We start from the raw sequence: 20,050 nt of genomic DNA, 5'->3' as shown, positions 1-20,050 counted from the left end.
AGAGGATGGAGAGCGATGCTAAGCACAGACCAATAACTGCAATAAGAGATGGCTGTCTGGGAGGAAATGGGTACCAGTGAGGAGAGCACAATTCTCTGGGACCTTGTAGGGCCAAATTAAAGAACCCCAAATTCAGTCCAGAGCCGAAGAGCACTGCTGCACCCTAAGAACAATACCCAGTGCCCACCCTGATGATCAAGACACTGAGAAAAGGCCAAAGCACATTTAGGTACTGTCCTGACCAAGGCATGAAAATGTACAATTCAACTTGGGGAAATCTGTATCAAAGTTTAAGAACAAGAAAAATTATGTAAAATTTTGGAGTTTCAAGGGCTAAGCTCAGTATGTGGTAAATTCATTCAATGATGCTTCACATTTTTCAATATCAGAAAAATAAGATGGCCTGATTCCTTTTCCTTCCTAAAACCTTATTTATTTATTTTTATTTAAAAAATTTTTTACTTACTTATTAATGGAGGTACTGGGGCTTGAACCCAGGACTCTGTGCATGTTAAGCATGTGTTCTACCATTGAGCTATACCCACCCTCCAAAACCCTAATTATTTAAAAAAGACTTAAAGATAGGCATTCCTAACACAGGCCAGCCATTAAAGAATAAATCATTAGACTAAAAACACAAGTGCCAACGTAAGTATAATCTTCTAATTTGTTGATGGCATAATTTACAGTCACTTTAATTAGGATGGACTGTGAATAAATGACATTTTCTCTAAGGTGAAAGTTACATATAGTAATTTTCTATATTTAAGTTCTTTATATGTTGTGAAAGTGTTTATTTCAAAAGAAACCATGGGGAGTGTCATGAAACAGAGGGCAAGGTGGGAACGGGTGGAGCGGGGGGACAGGAAGTGACTGGGTGAGGCACACCGAGACCCAGAAGAGGTGGATGAAAATAACTCGATGCAAGAACTGACTGCTCACAAGAAGGCTAGAGAACTTCCCTGGGTGGGTGAAGACAGAAACTGGGAGGCAGGTTTCAGCAGGAACTGGAAATCCTACTAGATCTAGCAGCAATGCATCTACCAAGGGACTTGGCTTGGCATCTCACATTAAGAACGAGAGCCAGGGACCACAGACCAGGGGCAATGCTGATGAGAAACCATGTTGGAACCATTCCCATACCTGGCCTCTGTGCTTGACCTGGCATCAGCAGGAAACTCCTTTCTGAAGTGCTGAGATAACAGTACCTCATGCATACTTCCTGAGATTTTCCAGAAGCTAAAAACCACCACCAAATGCAGGAAATTAACCACTTGATCATGAGCATGTACCCCACCCACTCCAGACCTGCTGGTGCCTAACGACTGATCACTAGCAACCAATCTGAGAATGTGCACAGATGATCACACACCCCAGGACGCCTCTTCCTCACGTAGCCTTTAAAAAGGCTCAGCTGAAACCCTTCAGAGGGTTCCAGGGATTTTTTGGGCATGAGCCACCTGTTCTCCTTGCTTGGCCCTGCAATAAACCTTTCTCTGCTTAAAAAAAAAAATTAGGAGAGTGGAAGGACAGAGAGATGCTGGGAAACTGACACCACCTACAACAGACACAGTGAAGGGGACAAGAAATGGAATTGCTGCTGACTTGCCAGGAATAAGGAAGAGCTGCGTGAGAGGCCAGCCAGGGACTAAGAGGCACCCTGGAGTCACACTGACAAGAGGCTGATGAGGGGTCAAGCACGAGAACTGCAATTACCAAGCTGGGGAAACAGGTGGACACTTGGAGGCAAGTGTGGCTTTTACCAGGTATCTCAATCCTTCTCCCCTTTCCTCGCCCTCAACTCTCTTTCCCCAAACAGTGCTCACGAGGAGATCCCTTCCCTGCTGCCTCTGGGTGTGACAGTCACATCCTTACCTGGATGAGCATCTTGCGCAGGAAGGGCATGACGAAGGCTGGGTTCATGCTGCTGAGCCGGCCCACGGTGCAGATGGCCAGCTCCCGGATCTCAAACACCTGGTCATTCAGGGCTACAAACAGGGCCTGCAAATTCTCTGCCTGGGCCAGGTGTGCATCAAAGCGCTCATCCAGGGATGCCAAGACACAGTAGCGGATGTCAGGGTCTGCAAGAGCAATTGAGCCTCTAAACATCTCCTCACTGCTCTCATCCCTCCAGCCCTTTCCCAGTTTCTGCCATCAGCCTGGGGAGAGGATGCCAGATACCCTTCTCTTGCCTAAACTGTCATTCTTTTCTCTACTCACAGGAGCAAAGGTAATAGAATTTAAGGCCGATTGTTTTACACCAATAGGCTGGCGAAGCCAAGCCTAACGCCTTGAGAAAAAGAGCTGGACATCAGCCTGTTGAGGCTGAAGGTCTCTGGAGGCCCTGCAATGAAACCAGCTACTTTCAACTGCTCCAAGCACCTGAACTTCCCTAGCCTCAAACTTCACCATCTCAAACTTTACCAGGATCTGTTATCCCCACCACGAGCAGTTTGCTGAGCACATCTGCCACCACTTGCACTGCGGTCTGGCTAACCACGTGGGCATGGCCGCTGATGAGGTGCACGGAGGGCGTGAGCAGGCGGGAGCAGGTGCGGGCGGCTTCCATGCGGATCTCCTTGTGCTCGCTGTTCAGGAAATGATCCGCACAGTGGCGGACAAACTGGGTCAGAGAGTGGCCTGGAGACAGAGGCAAAGAGAAAACAAAATCAACGCTGCTGCTCTGGATAGCAGGTCTGCAACTCACCAGCTGCATTTTCCATTTCATGGCTAAAGATTCAATTTTCAACAAGATACTGATCAGCAAGATTCTGACCCAGAATTCTTCTCTTAAAAAGGTAACAAATGAGTTTCCAATCAGCAGGAAGGCAGAAGGGAGGTGGAGGAGGAGGTGGGAGACATAAAGAAGGCTTTCCCTCCCTGCCTCCATACTAGTCCTTTCTCTATTTCCTTCAAAGAATAAATTATTTTGTTTTACTCTGACCCAATCCTTTATATTCCCAGAGAGGAAACTAATTTTTGATCAAATTTACCTTGTCTATTTTAGTTCCCAGATTTAAATACCAAAAAGAGTTTGATGTAGGCTGGGTTTAAACATAGCTGCTTTCTATTCATTAGAAATAAATTATCTTGGGTGTTAATCAATGTAAGTGGAGGAGCTGCAAGTGAAACCACAGATGCTGTAAGTATTCAGACAGCACGTTTAGGCTTTTTGTACTTGTTTGTTTCCCTGTAGTCTTTGCCAATACCACCCACTCAATCCTAAATTTCAAAAGTATCCATTTTTCTCTCCTGAAATATATCTCCTTAGGGCATTAACGTGGGTTTATCTGCAGCTTAGAATTCCAAACTGAACTACACAGTACAGCACTCTTGGAAATCATACCATTATAGGAATGAAAATACCCCCAAACCCCCGCTTAAACATTTTAAAGCATTAACTACCACCTCGGCCACAGGTGGTGAGAAGGTGAGGGGCAACTATCTCTGCAGGATTAGTTTCCTGGATCAGTGCATACTTTTCCTGAACACCATCTGCCCGACTTCTTTCTCTTGGTATGGGGCAAAGAAACAAACAGTGGGAATTAACAATATATGGAAAAAATATAGGAAGGATGAGCTGCTGCAGAATCAGCTACCCTGTCTCCAGGAACCCAGACAAGATCCAGGAATTCTAGGCACCCTCATTCTTTCCTCAAGGTTCCCAGCATCACTATCTTGGCGAGAGTCACTGCAATTTCTTACCTTCAAATTCAAAACTGCCAAGAGTTCGGAGGGCAAGAGTAATGCTGCCCACGTCGCTGGCCTCAGGGAGGGTTGTGAGGCCAGGGGACGCCAGCTGATGGGCCAGGCCCTTGGGCATGCCTGGGTGCCGGAGGGGTTTGTGCATAAGGACCAGGGACAGCATCTTCAAGAGCCCATCCTGGATGTCCTTTTTCAGCTGTGGAATCTGACGGCTCAGGTCATACAGCACAGCTGTGAGGGCAGGGCTGAGGGGAAGGAAACCAGTCACACATGATATAAGACGTTCGCTCTGTCCAGCAAGGAAATCGGGCCCCATCACTGCCTCATCTTCAAAGCAGAAAGGATATTATAAAATAAAATATACATCCTAAACTCTCTTGGCCTGGTCCCAGATTTCAAAACAGTCTATGATTTTCTGGGTTTTGTCGTGGGAGAACTTGCTTAATATAATTCAGCCACTACAGAAGACCAAGTCTCAATAAACAATCTGGGAAGCAGATTGAGAGCACTGTCCTTATTTTATAGATGAAGAGAGCTGAAGCGTAGGGAGCTTAAGCAATATGCCTAATAAGATAAACAACAGCCACAAATACTAACGGCACTTCTATACAAGGCACTGTGCTGAGTGGCTATTTCATCAACTCTGTCACTTGATCCCCATGACAAACCCAGACCAAAGGAGTTGAGACTGTACCCACTTTTCAGATCACACAGCTGGCTAGTGATGAAACTTGGATTGGAAACTAGCCTATGTGTTTAGTGTGAGCTATCTGACCTATCCAGTTGAATGTGCAAGTAGCCATGCCTCGCTCTTTCAACACAGTCCCACTTCTGGGGCTCAGGCCTCATGCTACTTGAGGCGGGGAAAGCTCAGGTTCCTGACACTCACCTCAGTCCCACTGCCAGCATGGGCTCCAGCAGCTCCTTGATGTCCTGCTGGATGCCTGGCCCCATTGCTCGGGCCAGCATGCTGATGCAGGTGAACACAGTGGCATCCACCTGCATTGCTTTCTGTCTCCTGCAGAGAATCAGAGTGGCTAGTTTAGACATAGTGACAGTTTGTGATGCCCTACCTCAAAATCACCCTGGGGCAAGGAGGGCAGGTTACCCAGGCAGGGCCACGACAAGTGGATGTACAGGTTCTCTACTGCACAATTCTAGGGGGCCCACCAAACTGCAGCCACTGTAGATTTGTATACTTAAAACAAATGCCAGCAGATGGCAGTAAAGTGTCTTGTGGAAGGGGCCCCTTTTCAGAATTTGCATAAAAAGCACCACAGAGGTTAGTGTGGAGCTAGCCAAGGTACCTATTTAGGAAGCAAAGTGAACAACGTGCACACCAGGGACCAAGAGTGCAGGGCACAGTCGTCATATGGAAAGAAATTCTCCCTATGATGAGAACGCTGGGCTTGAAATAGGCGAGGCTTATTAATTCACTACAGCAATTCTTGCTACTAACACAGGGAGCTATAAAGATAATTCTAATCAACACTCACCCCCTAGACTTAGAGAAGAGACCCTAGCCTCACCACCTTACAGGGTGTGAAGGTCTTTCTCGTATTTTATTCACTGGGAGGTTTCAAGAGGTAGAATAATGTATCCAACTTTAGTGATAAGGAAAAAGGTGACCATTAGGTCCCCTCAGTTCCAGTCTAGGAATCCTCATTTTAGACGTATATCAAAATAAGAGACCTTTGAAAGCCAGAGAAAAGAGGAAGACTAGGATATTCCCAGTAAGTAAGCATTGGTTGTTAACACGTTCACAGGTATTCAACCTCCCCAGATACTTCTATCTATGTCATTTCATTTGGAAAAGGCTGGAATTCAACTGAGGAAGGGCTATTCATTAAACGATCTGCTGTACCCTGGGGGTTAGTGATGCGAAGAATGGACTTAAGCTCCACGGAAATTGGGATGGAGCATCCTTCCTCTCCAAGCAAACGGAGTGGGAGATGAAATCATAAACAGAGATGCTTACTTGTGGGCAAAATCCTTAGGGGGCAGGGCTGCTCGGATGATGTCCAGCACACGAGGTAAATAGACCTTAAACTCAGACCTCACGGCCACAGAGAGTAGCCCCAGGGCCTGAAAGGCTGCTGTACGTTCCTTCTCCTTCTTGACACAGCTTAGGACATGGTTCATGGTATCTTGGAAGTACTGGGTATCTGAGCACAGAAACAACAAAGTGTATGGCTCAAGGTGAGGGCTGGTCGATATACCAAAGGTCAGCATTCTTATAAAACACTTAAATTTAAGAATAAATTTTAAAAGCCTGTTGGAAAGATATTAAGAAGACTTTAGGAGATGTACTAACCAAAGTCTTATGCCTGATAATCACTCCTCTGATACAGCTTTTAGAATTATTAGAAGTATAAGATGCTTTTTTCTTTAATTAAAAAAAACTTAAAAGGGTCTCCAAAACTGCAATATCGCATAATTGTCCCCATTAGTGTTATATTTTGAGGGAAAGATCACATACTCTTATTTAAGAAATATGTAGTAAATCTTCGTTAGAAACAAAGAGAGGATCATCTAAACTATTTAAAATTACATTGAAATTTAAAGTAATATTGAAAACTGTTTGCAATAAACAGGCCATTCCAATCGGCTTAGGCCTAGAAATCACTTTGCTATTACCTAGAGACTTCCGTTACAGTTATATTTAATAGAATAAGATTTAGTCTGTAATTTGGAAAGCCACATGTGTATTTTCATTAAGTTTACATAAGGCATTGTGCATGGGTAGGCAATTCTTGGGCAATTTAAGCTAAAGTGTTATTACTCCTCAGAAGGCTGGAACTTCCTGATTCTTGTCTCTCTTCTTTTTCTCTTCCATCTTGCTGGCCTCAAGTCTGTGTGCCAGCAGCACGTACACAGCAGCAGACAAGGCTAGACCACACACCCAGTAGAAAGTCAGGGATGCTGAGCGCCGCCAGGACAACATTAGGAGACAGTGAACTAGACTCCCAAACAGCACATACACATCACTGCCTTTACTCTAAAGAGAAACGTCTTGCCTCAGAGCTCCTCGTCTAATGCCGCTGAAGCATGTTGGGGCTGAAAACAGAAGACCAAGGTGATACAACCCTCAAATCAGAGTGCCCTGATGAGGAAAACTGGGCCTTTGCAGAGTGCAGGATGGCATTTTAGCAGGAAATGAATTTAAACCAAAAGGGTAATTTCCTTTTCCAGATTTAATACCCTAAGAGATCAGGAGTCTGACGTTGCTAGAGATTGCAGCCCAGTCCCTGGGGGAGTATTTCAGTATTCCCAGAGTTGGCATCATCAGGAAGTTCAAGTAGTGACTTTCAAACTGCAAGCTTTAAAAAAAGTGGCACTTTCCCACTGAGGCTGTATGTATGGAGGCTGCCCAGGCTGAATTTCAATGACATATTTTAGTGTGTTATTTAATAAAACAAAAACCCACATCAAAAGAACAAACCTAGGGGCCTCCGAGCCTTTGTAGCCTGCTGCTAGGCAGTCTTTTGAACTTACTGGGGTAACTGCTCCCACAATATGCCAGACTTTGATCAAATTTGGCCTAGTTATTACTTTCAAAAGAACCACAGACTTTCAAACCAAGATCATTTAAAGCTCTACTGAACAGGGGCATGTCTGGTCATTAAAAAAGAGAAAAGCTGCTGGGTACCAGGTGAGAAGAATGGAAAACTGAAAAAATATGGGTGATTTTCATTGTATTATTTCTCTCTGGTTCAGTGATTTTATGTGGCTAATTGTCTCGTCCTCATTCAACACGTTCTATTCTCACACCCGGCACATTTAACACCTCGCCGGCTCTATTTCTCCGGCTGTTTCATCTGGGCTGGGTGGTGTGAAGTAAGTCTGCACTAGGGCACGGCACCTGCTGAGGGTCGGGCTGGCCTTTCCCTGGGTCCTGGCTCTCACAGCGTCCTGAGTGCTTATGAAGCATGGACAACGTGCAGAACAGTGAAGAGGAAAGAGATGTTGGGGACAGGGTCTCCACACTCGGCAAGGATGGAGGTGAGACAAGGACATTAAGTAGGAACAAGCAACTGGTGTTTTATTATAACTTTTACCTTTTCCTTATTTCTAAAACGGATTTGGAGTATCTAAGGGAGGCAGCAATAATGCAATAATGGTTTTTATTTTCTCAGAGCTTGTGCTCAGAGGTGTGCTTAGGCATTGAAGCAGTACAACCTGTGAGGCAGGGATGGTTATTCTAATTTTATCAGTCAGGAAGTGAGGACCGGGAAGGTTAAGTAATCTACCCTGAAACCTCACAATTAAGCAGAGGCAAGATTCACTCCAGGTCTGATGTCAAAGCCTTTCCCCAGCTGGGGGTTATGATGGGAAGAGGAAAAGCACATTTCCAGCTAGGGTAACCCACCCAGGAAGGCCTCGGGGAGAAGCCAGTGTCTGAGATGGGCCAGCCGCAGCAGCCAGGATTTCACACTGCCGGGGGACAACAGGGCAGGAATGTGGGAACCTGCCTTCTACCACCCATGAAACCAGCCCCTGAAACATCCAATCCTTCCTCTCTGTGAGGGGGACGCAGCCTGGGGCCCACCTCAGGGGCAGACGCAGGACAGTCACCGGATCCTCCCTGCCCCCCAGTGGTGGCTGCACAGTATCTAAACCGAAACTGCTCTTCCTTTGGTCTCCTTTAAGTTCATTCATGAACTTGCTGCTTCCATACATGAGAACTTGCTTGGCTCTAGAACCACCTCTCTGCCTACACATCTGGATTCTCTGCTTCAGACACTGGACGAAAACCTGAACTAGACAGCGGTGAAACTGGACACGAGGCAGAGACCAGAGACTAGCCCCTCAGCGGGCACTGCTTCAAATGAGAAGCAGACACAACTTTTTGGAATCACTTCTCTGTTTAATTATCCTTAAACAGGTGACGACATGACACGTCCATTGGCATCCTCACCTGTGAAGGCAGAAGGTCTGAAGGCAGCCAAGCGGGGCAACAAATTAAGGATCGTCATTTGGATCAGTGAGTTCTTGCTATTCCTGCATTTCAGCACCCACTGGCACACCTGAGACAGGAAGGAGACAGGGTTGGTGAAGGAAAGGGAGATGTGGCGTCCGGGAGCAGAGGGAGTGGGCCTCTCTTGCCACCTACCTGATCAAATTTCTCCTCCATCAAGTCTCGGCAACAGCGACTCTCCACCAGGGTGGACTTCGCTGGGCTGGGGGAAGCCCCAAATCCCATGAGGCCTTGGTGAGAGCTGTACCCCAGCAGCCCCACCAAGGCGTTTGACTGCTGGGGCTGCACGGCCTGGAAACTGGTGAAGGGGGTGATGTGACGAGGTTTCGTTCCAAAGCCCATGAGATCTTTGCAGTACTTGTCATGTACCAACTGCTGCTGTGTGATTTCCTCCATTTCTTCTCTCAGGCGCTACATACGTTGGGGGAAAAAAAAATCACCTTTACTTACAAGCAGCATCTGCCTAGGCACCGTGGAGTCTCTGGGGCAACGCATGCCCATCCCTGAGATGAACTCTTCCCCAAGTGGACGGTGGTCACTCTTCATCTTTAGGATTCGGATTTCCCCAGAACCTTGCAGGGGGCCTGATTCTGTTCTAATTTAGGCAGAAGAGCACCACCTACTGAACAATGAAGCAGCAGCAGGGGGCTGGCTCCCAAGGACTCTGACCCCAGCCTTGGTTTGGGCAAGCTGACTTGCAGATGGCTGTGACAACAGACCTGAGATGAGAGCCATGGAGCCTCCTGCAGGGGTGACAGGCAGCCCCAGGCCAGCATCCTGTTAAGGACATTCTGCTCTCCCTCCTCTCACCAGAAACCCAGGGAGAAACAACTTAGGCAAGTGGTTTTCTCAGAATCCTAGGAATTCTGTAAGAGGCGTGGAATAAGTTGACTGGCTGAGAACTCACACCTATTACCTATTCAAAGGGCTAGTTGATAACTCATCCTCCAACAGTCCAAGTTGAGAAAGATATAAAACAGTTTATTTCCAAACTTCCAAACTTTTCTCGACACAGATGTTTTCATTTTTCAGAAAGCCTTGTCCACGACTCTTGTCAAGATCACCCATACCCCTAAGCTGCTAAATCTAACGGCCGATTCTCAGTCCCCGCCTCACCTGACTTATCTGCAGCACCTGATCCAACTCAGTATTTCCTCCTCCTTGAAACTCGTCTTCACTTGGCTCCTTGGACTCTGAGCTTTCCTGGCACCGCAGCCCCCAGCCCCCAGCCGCTCCTTCCTGGTCTCCCTTGGGTCCTCACCTCCCGATCTCAGGTTGTCAGCCTCCATCTCTCCTCCAACTGTATTAGTTCCCCCGGGTTCTCAGCCAGTCTCGCGACTTGAAATAACATCTCTATGCCAATGACTCACAAATCGATGTCTCTCGCTCAGTATCTCCACTTAGACATCCAACTGGCATCTTAAACTTAACATGTTCAAAGCAAATCCCTGACATTCTACCCCAAACCCGTTCCTCCCATCTCAGTAGACGGTGACTCTATCCTCCCTGTCGCTTAGGCCCAAAACTCTGACCTTCCTTTCTCTCCCATCAACCTCCAAATATCAAACTCAGAACTCAGCCACTCCTTGCGCCTCCGCAGCTCCCAATACGGTCCAAGACCCAGAAGCGCTCTGCTGAGACCGTCACTGTTTCCTCCTAACCATACTCCTGGCTTCAGCCCTGGCCTCTCCAGTAATCCATTTTCAATGTGGCAGAGATCCTTTTGAAACATGAGTTAAATATCATTCTGCTGCTCGAAACCCACTAATAGCTTCCCACTTCACATGCACAGTCTGTGCAGGGGCTTCTGAGACCCCACGTGAAGAGCCCCCACCCTGGCCCAGGTCCTCCTCTGACCCCATCTCCCAACTCCTCTCTCCTCTCAGCTCAGTCACGACGGCAATCCTGCTACCCTCAAAAAGCAGCAGGCTCCTGCCGCGGGGCCTTGGGGCTACGGAAGCAGCTGTCTGGAACACTCATCTCAGATATATGAATGGCTTTTTTCTCACCTCCTTCACGACTGTGCTTAAATGTCATATTTTAAAATGCAATCCTTGATCCATGCTAGCGTCCCCTACCCCCTTTCCCTGCCCTGCTTTTCTCCAGAGCATTTATCACCATATGCTGTACTATATATTTTTACTTACTTGTGTATTGTCTGTCTCCCCTTGCTAGAATGTAATGTTTCATTTCCTGCTGCATTATTCTAGCTCTTAGGACACGGTATAGCTGGCCCACAGTAGGTGCTCAATTAGTATTTGTTGAATGAATGGAAAAATTATGAAATTATAATACCTTACATTTGGATAGTTCTTTATAACTTACAAAGCACTGTTACAAGTGCTATTTCATTTAAACCTACGCATTAGGCGATACTGTCCTGTTTTACTGAGAGAAAACGAAGATCCCAGAGCTGTCTGGGGTACAGTGGAAAGCACCACGTTATATTTGGGTGAAAAAAATCTCTGAGGATGATTTATGGAATGTCCAATAGGTATCAGGTGTTGTGCTGAGTACTTCACATGTATTTGGAAACCTCACACTAGCCCAATAAGGTAAATAAGATCCCCATTAAAATTGAGGAAAATGAGCAGGCAACGTAACTTACCCAAGTCACACAGTACAGAGAGGAGTGGGGGTCCAAAGCCGGATTCCTGTGCTTCTCCACAAACTGCAGCACATGCTGCCCCCCACATCTAGGGCACAGCCATTACCAAATGATCACTGGTTCTATTAAAGCAGGAAGCCCTGGGGTGAGCTTCCACACCAACTAGCTCCCCACAGGAAGACTCACAGACGGAGCTTGACTTCCCAAATATACGCTGAATCCAGCATCAGTGGACTGACACTGAAATCAACTTCCCAGCGTCTGCACTATGAAGGCTAGTGGAAGCCGCTACCGTTGCTCACCCAGATGATTAGTCCTCCTGTGGCAGCTGTGAGAACGGGACCTCCAACTGCAGGGAGTGTAACTTACCAAGGGCCCCAGCTGCCACTCTGAGACATGGCCGTGTTTGGGCCAAGGTCACACTTTCCATGGGCTGCTTCTAGCTGATGACAGAACATGGTACGAATGCTAAGGCGAGACCTTTCTGAGGGCCAGCTCTGGCCTGAGGACCCCGTGATGGCTCTGTGGTAGACTAGAATGCAGCCACCCAGCTCTTCTTCCCTCTCTTGTTCACTCAGGGTCAGACACATACTGAAGTCTGACGGTTCTCCCAGCCTCTCCCAGCTCCCTCCCCATTTTCTCTCGCGGGCTATTTCCCTAATACAATCCTTGCACTTTTATACCCATGTCTGCTTTTCAAGCTAACACACCTCCTAACTTGTCCCCCTGTTCTCCTTCCTGCCTCTCCACAAATTCTTCCCCACAGGCAGCCAATGACTGTTAAAAACGGTGCCATCACAGCAGCCCCTGTGCACACATCTCTGATGTTCGCCCCTGTGATGGGAATAGGAGCCAGTGCCGACCAAGAACCAAGACCAAGTGCGCCACCCCCCCCACCTGCCCTTGCTCATGGTGCACCAGCCACACTGCCCTTCTTTCTGCCACCGAGAAGTCTCCACCTAGAACACAATCTCCCTGCCCGCTGCAAGGCTGGCTCCTTCACGGCACGTGGCACCACCTCAGGGAGTGAGCCACCCCCTCCTCTGCTACCCTTGACCCCATTCATAGAACTTGCTGCCATCTGAAATGATCTTATTTACTTTTTTGGAATGATCCTATTTACTTGTTTACTGCCTGTTTCCCCTACAAAACGTCAGCTCTGGCAGGACAGGGATCTGGCCTTGTCTTGCTCGCAGAATGGCACGTGAGAAGCTTGGCCTCCCCGGACATGGCCTCTCACCTCTCCCTCCATGCTGCTGATTCGGACCAGCTCGTTGAGGATCAGCAGGGCTCCATGGATCCGATCATCCCGGTTCATGCCCTTCTCCTTGGCCAAGGTCTCATCAAACCCTTTCTCTGCTTCTTCAAACGTGTGCTACATAGAGGTAGAGAGTGCCTTAATTACCCAGTGTCCAGAGTTAGAAAGCAGACCCACCCATCTATACGGGGGCTCTGATGCGTTTCCATGCCTGTTTAGTGCCTTGTGCCAGTCTCAACAGTACTAACTCATCAAGCTCTCTAGTTTGATTTAGCTTCAACCATCATGACAATAGCATGAAGCAGACACCATTACCACCTCTGTTAACTAGACAAAAAATAGAGGCTCAAAGAAACTAATTGACCTGTCCAAAGTCACAGAGCACTCAAGACTGGAACCCAGGTCCCCAATCCCATGCTCAGGGCTCTCTTCGCAGGGCCAGGCTCCTAAGTAAGCTCTGTCGGCAGCAGCGGTTGGCACAGGACTCATGCTACTGGAGGAGAGAGAGCGGCACTTTCTCACTCAGTATCCACTGCATTTCGCTGCTGCAGAGACACCCATTTTCCTGCACTTGAACATCTCTGCAAAGAGGGGTCTTGTAGTTGCTGATAAGAAGGTAGTGAGCCACAGTTTAACTGACATCGTACTTTCACTCTTAGCGGTACATAAAATCATGGCGTGGCTATCGATGGGTCTGTGCCTCCATGAAGCACAGTAAAATAACTACTGATTCATGCTGAGCTTATAAAGTCATTTGAGACCAAAACAGACCTGACACTTGCTCTGTGGCAAGGGGCCCGTGCTGCCCTTTAGGGCAGGTGATACCCTACGCAAAAGTGCTTCACTGGGGGCTGGAAGGGAACCACCACCTCACCCGGTACCACTGTGGCTTCTGCATCTCCTTCGGCTCACGCTGGGTGGTGAGGATCAGACAGGCACGAAGGGCAGCAACAGCTCCCTCGCGGATGGCCTGTTTGGGGTCCCACACAGCCACAAAAATATTGTCAAAGAAGGGCTGCACTTGCTGGAAGAAGAAGGTGGGGACGCTGATGGCCAGCTCACGGAGAACCAGGACCTGGGAGGAAAGACACACGGAGGACTTCCACCTGCATCGGTTTTGTTCTCCAGGAGTACAGCCTCCTCTCCTCCTGGAGCCCAGACACGTCAGGAGAGAGCACACTTGCCCGCCTCCCAGCTCAAAAATTCTGGGAACCTGGGTGGCTGGGGGGTGGGGTGGTCAAATTGACCAAGCATCTCAGTGTTCATTATCCCTGGGTGTTTGGAAACACGGAAGGCTGGTACTGTCAGAACACGAGCTCTGAAAGGGCAGACGTGCTTAATGCTTTGTACGCTGCACTCCTGGCCACCTAGGACGTGCCTGGAATACAGCAAGTATTCAATAAACACTGAATGAATGAATAATCCTGTTTAATATTTAATCTCACTATTATTTGCATGTAGCCATGGAGAAACTGAAGGTCAGAGGTTGCCCTAGGTTAGAGTTAGGGAGCAGCACTGGGGTCCAAGTGTGGGCCCCTCAGCCAAGCAGGCTCCCTCCTCACGGTGCTGCCCCCTAAAGAGGGAACTGACTGGGAAGCATTCGACTGAAGCTTCTGATTCCCACCACATTCATTCCTAGGTTCTCTCTCCTAAGGACAGAGTCTCCTGCATCTCACAGCCTAGCCCACTGAACCATCCTTTTTCAGGGATGAGCCTCGGAGGACAGTGAAGATGTGTATCCAGACGAGGAGTTTCTCAAATGCAGAACGGCCAAAGGGAAAGAGGAAGTCTGGACTGTGCACCAACCAATCCACAAATGACTAAAAATAAATAGGAAAGGCTTGGGAGAAGGCAGACCAACTCTCCCACCAGGGGCAGTGAGTATCTACTTCCCCTGCCCTTCAGCCCAGAGCTTCCATATTCCCACGGCACATGGAGGGACCCTGACAAAGAGACCACACATGCAGACAGCACAGGTGTCTGGGGCTCTGCAAGCTCATAGCTTCTTCTCTTGCCTATGCCTAGGGGGTGTCTTCTACTTGGGAGGCATTTTTGGAAGGCAGCTATGCTCAGCACTGTACCACCAATACCTCTTGGGAGACATTTGTGATTCTGGAAAATTGGAGGTCAGGATAAGCACTCCACAGAGGGCTGCCACTCAAGCAACAAAAGAGGAAGTTAAGTTTCTTTTTCAGGTACGGAGCGCAGAGTGAAGACAGAAAGGGATTCAGCACAGAACCTAAGGCCACCAAGGAGCACAGTGCCTTTGCCTGGAGCATCCCCTCTCATTCTGTGTCTTTCTGGGCCCCGGGCACATCATGTGAAGGGCCCCAGCATGGTGCCACCGCTCCCCAGGCTGGCTGTCTCCTCCTCACAGGCACTCACAGCTGCGTGTCTCCGGCCCTCGTTGCGGTCAGCACCCAGCCATTCCAGTGCTCGTTTCACCTCAAACTCCACATACTCAGCGGTAAAATTGTCCCCCGCCATGGCGAGGCGGCCGATGGCTTTGGACGCCATTTCCATGACAACTGGGTCATTGGAGGGGAGGAGGTTCCGAAGATAGTTAGCAAATCTTCCGATTCGGGTGGCGTTTCCGCCTTCCACGCCTATGAGGCTGGCTGGGAAAGAGGAAGGCAAGAGGTGAGGAGGGCATGTGCTGCCCAGGAAAGTACGCTGCCTTCAAAGGAAAGTGAGGGAGGGAGCCCTGCCTTTTACTGCAAGCACAGACTGCATTTTCCAGACAGCAAGGATGCAAATAATTTTCCTTTTCACCAACAGATTTGATATTTGTGCCACAAACTACTTACATAAAGCAGAACGATCTCATTTTAGTATATATAATTTGTTTTCCCAAGAAGAAAAGAAAAACAGACTGGGACTGAATAATAATTCACAGGATGGATGGCCAGTCCCTGGGAGTTGAAAATTACCTGTCTTTTATTCACTGTACCCCAACTTAACTTTCCTATTCGTGAGCCCTGCTATGCCAAATTTTGCTCTACAAAGAAACCAGAGCTTACACAAAACATTGGTAGTGGAAAGAAAGCTGGCTTCCAGTCTCAGCTCTGGCATGACGTCTGACCCTAGAAAAGTCACTTAACAGTTCTGAGGCTCCACATGTAAGTCCCAAGACTGCTGCTAGAATTAACAGTTGAATAAGCACCCTGAAAGCCACAAGGCTTCATAAAATTCATTAAACAAATATGAACTAAGTATTCAGTAAGAAGCAAACATGGGGTGAAATGGACACAAAGGTGACCAGTCCATGATTCCCGGCTGTTACTGCACCAGAGACTCTGTCCTTACCTATGGCCAAGATGCCACCTTTCCTCTCATTGGCATCTGAGCTGGAAACTAGTTCAAAAATGTGATGGTTCAGTTGATCATAGAAGCGAGTAGACTCCTCTTGACTCATCTGCAAAATAAGATGTATTTAGAACAATTTCTAACTGAATTCAAACCAATATCTCCCTGAAGGTGGTGGGGTAGCTTCCAAAGACTAGGACCTGAGAGGGAGCCAGCAGGTACCATTCAAACCAAAGACGACATGGCAACTGCCCATTTCTGTAGTTTTAAATGGAACAGCAATTCATCTGTTGATTTAACAAGGCCACGTTCCCTCCTAGATTCGAACTAGCACCAGGGGTATAAGAACAAACAAGACGCTGTCTCTGCCCTTAAGTGTGGTCTCTATTTAGAAAGCCCCAAGCAACCAGCTCTTCAAACCCATCTCAACTACTCTTATCACGCAGAAAGAACTGAAGGTCTGGAATGTGGTATGAAAAAGAAAAAAATAGAAAGAAACAGCCAACTCTGCACTGATACCTAAAATATCACAACACAGGAAATGCCACAGAAATGTGTAACTGCGGCAAAGGAACCTGCACATTCTACAGACATGAGAAATTGGGTGCCTTTCTAACCTAGAAACTTTGCATTCTCTGAACCCTCACTTAGCTGTCAGAAGAATCTAAACCAGAAAGAATACATGCAGCCCAAATACTCCGTGATGAATGGCCCTAACCTCGCGCAGCTCCATGGTGACATAGTGCTGGAGCTCCTTGGCTGCTTTGGCCCTGGTCTCCTCATTCCGGCTCTTCAGGCCGCTGGCGAACTGCTGCAGAACGCTCACGTTGCTGGACGTGGTGGTAGCTGTGGTGGCAGCGGCAGGTCCGGTTCCAAGCATCTTGCCCTGAGGTTCTTAGGAGAGAAGCTTCGTTTAACATTCTGGATAACAACCTATGGCAATCAATTCATGCAGGGCCCCAGCTCCTCAACACAGATCCTCACCCTATCCACGTCAGGCTGGGGATCCTAAAAAGGCAGGGAGACCTCACCGAAAAACATTCAGAGGCTCGATTCATTCAACAGTGACTGAGGTTTAAAACAGGCAGCATTGCAGAGAGGGTCACATTATGGGCTGTGCACAGCCAGACTACCTGGGTTTGAATCCAGTCCAAAATTATACACCTTGAGGAAGATACTTAAAATGTCCTGGTTTCCTCAACTGTAACAGGAGGGTAACAGAACTTGACTCACAGGGTTTAAATGTGAGGATTAACTGAGTTAACACATGTTAAAAAGTGCTTAAAACAGTGCCAGGCACACAGTGAGTTCTTAATAGCTATTAGCTATTATTATCATTATTACTACAATATACACAGCACAGTGCCAGGTCCTAGAGGTGAGGAGGCAGAATAAAGCACGCCTAAGACTGCCCCTTTCCTCAAGGAGTTCAATTTGAAGAGGGAAATTTCTATGGCAGCACTGCCCAATAGAAGTACAAGTCACAAATGTCACTTTAAATTTCCTAGTAGCCATGTTGAAAAAAGTAAAAAGAAAGAAGCAAAATTAAAAATTGTATTTAACCCAATATATACCAAATGTCATTTCAACATCTCACTAATATAAAAAAATTATTGATATATTTTTCCATTATTTTTCTTTTGGCACTGAGTCCAAAATCTAGTATGCGTTTTACACTTAACAGCAATCTCAATTTGGACTAGTCAAATTTCAGGTGCTCTAAGCCACACGTGGCTGATGGTTATTGTATTGGACAGTGCTTGGAATATGAGCTAAAAGAGAATGATTAGTTCCTGAGACCATTCATTCATTCCTCAAATTATGTACTATCCCTCCCCTCAACAAGTTTACAGTCTGGGGGGAGGGGGGATGCAAACAATCAGGCAGACACAATAAAGTGGCCATAAAACAGCTCAGCCCAGAATGCTATGCAGTAACATAGATACCCATCCCAGGTATGTCCAGATTATACTAGAAAATCAAATTTTCAAAATTCTTTATGTTTTTTAAAGAATCTGTGAAATGCAGAGGAAAAAACTGCGAAGAATTGGTTCTGAAAAACTTTTAAATACTCCAGCGCCAGAAGGAAATGTCACCTTTCAGGGGAGAGGAAGCCCAAGGATTCCTGATGAGGAAATTACTACTACATGAGTGTGGGCTTGTCTGTGAGGAGGCCGAGAGGCTGGCAAGGAATTTCCAGTCTCAGGAAGGAACCAGCATATCTTTACTAGGAAGGCCCACAGGCCTTCTGCCCCAGGCAGAATTCAACTAAACTACTATAAGTTAAATATCTTAAGGGTCTTGGCAAAGGTTTACAGAAGTTCAACTTGGGTGGCTGAAACTAGGGATGGGGACAGGGGAAGCCGAGAGGATGAAACTCAGGGATGGAGCCGAGCTCAGCTCCGGGGAATGGGTCCTTGAGAGGTCTCCAGGGTGGAGTGTAAGGGGCTGATACTGACGTTAGCCCTCTCTGTGGTAGATTTGTAGGTGGCTCAGAAGAGGTGACTGATGGGCAAAGAGACCCAAAGGCGCAGCAGCAATATAGTGATGGGCCGGCCTTCCTAGCGCCAGTCTCTGCGCACGGCAGGCTAAAGGGTCCGAGGGTTTCCTGGGTGTCCGGGAGAAGGTGGGCGTTGCCTCGCGGGGTGAGGGTCAAGAGCGCAGGCGGGGCCCAAGTCTGTGGGGCCAGAACTGAGCGGACCCCACGTCCCAGACGGACAACTTCCCGGGGTCCCCCCACGGACCAAGTTGCCCGTGGGTCTGGACGTTCCGCCGCCTCGGAGGGGTCCGCCAGGCCCCAGACTCACCGCGCGGCTTCGGCCAAGGACTCAGCTGCCGCCGCCAGCGCCGGTACCACCGCTTCAGGCCCCCGGCCCCACCACCCGCCTTCCCCACTGTCCTCTAAGCCGGGCGGGAGGGAGGGCGGGAGGGAGGGCGGGCTCCCAGCCCTAAGGACCAATCGACAGGCGTAAGAAGAAGATGGACTGGAACACAGACCAATAATAATTAAGGAGAAGTGAGACTTTGGGACCCGGCTTCTCCAGGGGGCGGGGACTATTCAAATAGACAAACCCGGTGGCCAGTGGCAGGCGAAAGGAGGCTTAGGGCCTCTCGGGAGAACCAATCGGTTGTGAGTTGACTTCAGTCACTTCCACGCACACATCCGGTGCATCACTACTATAATTCCCCTCTGCATCTGGGCAGTGGCCGTTCCAAGTCCGCTGTCTGGGTACCGCGGGATGGGACCACAAGGCAATAGGCGGAGGTTCGCGACCCCGCCCGGCTTAACCTTCAAGACCAGCGTGTGAACGACGCTGGCGCGCTGTAATAACTGGAGCAAAAGACGTGAAAATTTCGAACAGCGCTGTTTGTGCACCCATGATTTCGTTTTTGTTACATTTAATATGCATTTGAAAGCGCTTTTAGTTAGAGTTCCCCACTTTCCAAAATTGTCTAGCTCACAGGATCATACGCGAGAAACCATGGCTAAGTTGTAATTAAGTGAGCTACTTGTAAATAAGTAATTTCAAAGCAGCATCATTTTAAAGGCATCCTTTCTAAAATCAATAGCAAAAATGGAATTTGACATCTCAGTTTTTAAAAAGCACTGTTTATTATAATAAACATTGCCTAAACATCTCACAATAGGAATCCGATTAAATAAAATATGCATTAATATTAAGAAAAACGAATGTCGCCGTTAATAATAATGTAGATGAATATTTGCTAAGAAAGAAAAGGGTTTACAGTTTGGTTAAAAAGTTCAAGTTATACAACAATATAAGTATAATATAACTTTTAAAAAATTTGTATGTTTCTTATATGTCTATGTTCACACGGGGAAGATACACAACCACCAAGATAAAAGGGGTCTGGGGAAGGCATAGTTTTTTCTTTATATATTACCATCAATTACTTGTGTAATTTTTAAAAATGTTGAAAAAGTGTAAGTTTCCGAAAGTCCTAAATTGCCAAAAAAAAAAAAAAAGAGGTTTGTTAACATTCTGTGGCCAACAAAATGCTTTGGCAGATTTAAAAGAAAATAAAGTTATGATTACTACTTTATGTTTAGAATCTTTTCATTGCATTGATTCTTCTGTGAAATAATTGTTCCTCTAAATTTCACATTTTTCATTTTTGTTCAGTATCTCTTCATTTAATCATTAAACATTTTTGAATGTGTAATATATCCACT

The 20,050-nt window shown here is 47.3% G+C and overlaps 1 protein-coding gene across 2 annotated transcripts in view; it reads right to left on the bottom strand.

The window, feature by feature from the left end:
* MTOR (mechanistic target of rapamycin kinase) overlaps positions 1-18,768 on the bottom strand; it is a 116,198-nt gene extending 97,430 nt beyond the window's left edge. Inside the window, exons 1-13 of one of the 2 annotated variants that reach the window (XM_006196647.4) lie at positions 18,663-18,768; positions 16,574-16,749; positions 15,856-15,964; positions 14,935-15,167; positions 13,424-13,624; positions 12,532-12,666; positions 8,819-9,094; positions 8,624-8,732; positions 5,684-5,870; positions 4,595-4,723; positions 3,706-3,950; positions 2,425-2,640; positions 1,876-2,081 (exon numbers count right to left, since the gene is read on the bottom strand). In XM_006196647.4, coding sequence (XP_006196709.2) covers positions 1,876-2,081; positions 2,425-2,640; positions 3,706-3,950; positions 4,595-4,723; positions 5,684-5,870; positions 8,624-8,732; positions 8,819-9,094; positions 12,532-12,666; positions 13,424-13,624; positions 14,935-15,167; positions 15,856-15,964; positions 16,574-16,735 — 2,208 coding nt within the window. In that variant the 5' untranslated portion in view covers positions 16,736-16,749; positions 18,663-18,768. The remainder of the gene's footprint in view (positions 1-1,875; positions 2,082-2,424; positions 2,641-3,705; positions 3,951-4,594; positions 4,724-5,683; positions 5,871-8,623; positions 8,733-8,818; positions 9,095-12,531; positions 12,667-13,423; positions 13,625-14,934; positions 15,168-15,855; positions 15,965-16,573; positions 16,750-18,662) is intronic. The other variant, XM_072975402.1, reaches the window with a different exon arrangement.
* Positions 18,769-20,050: the final 1,282 nt, after the last annotated feature.

Source organism: Vicugna pacos, chromosome 13, assembly GCF_048564905.1.
Source record: "Vicugna pacos chromosome 13, VicPac4, whole genome shotgun sequence".
NCBI lineage: Eukaryota > Metazoa > Chordata > Mammalia > Artiodactyla > Camelidae > Vicugna > Vicugna pacos.
Note: the sequence above shows the minus strand (reverse complement) of the source record. Positions and strands in the feature narration are given on the sequence as shown.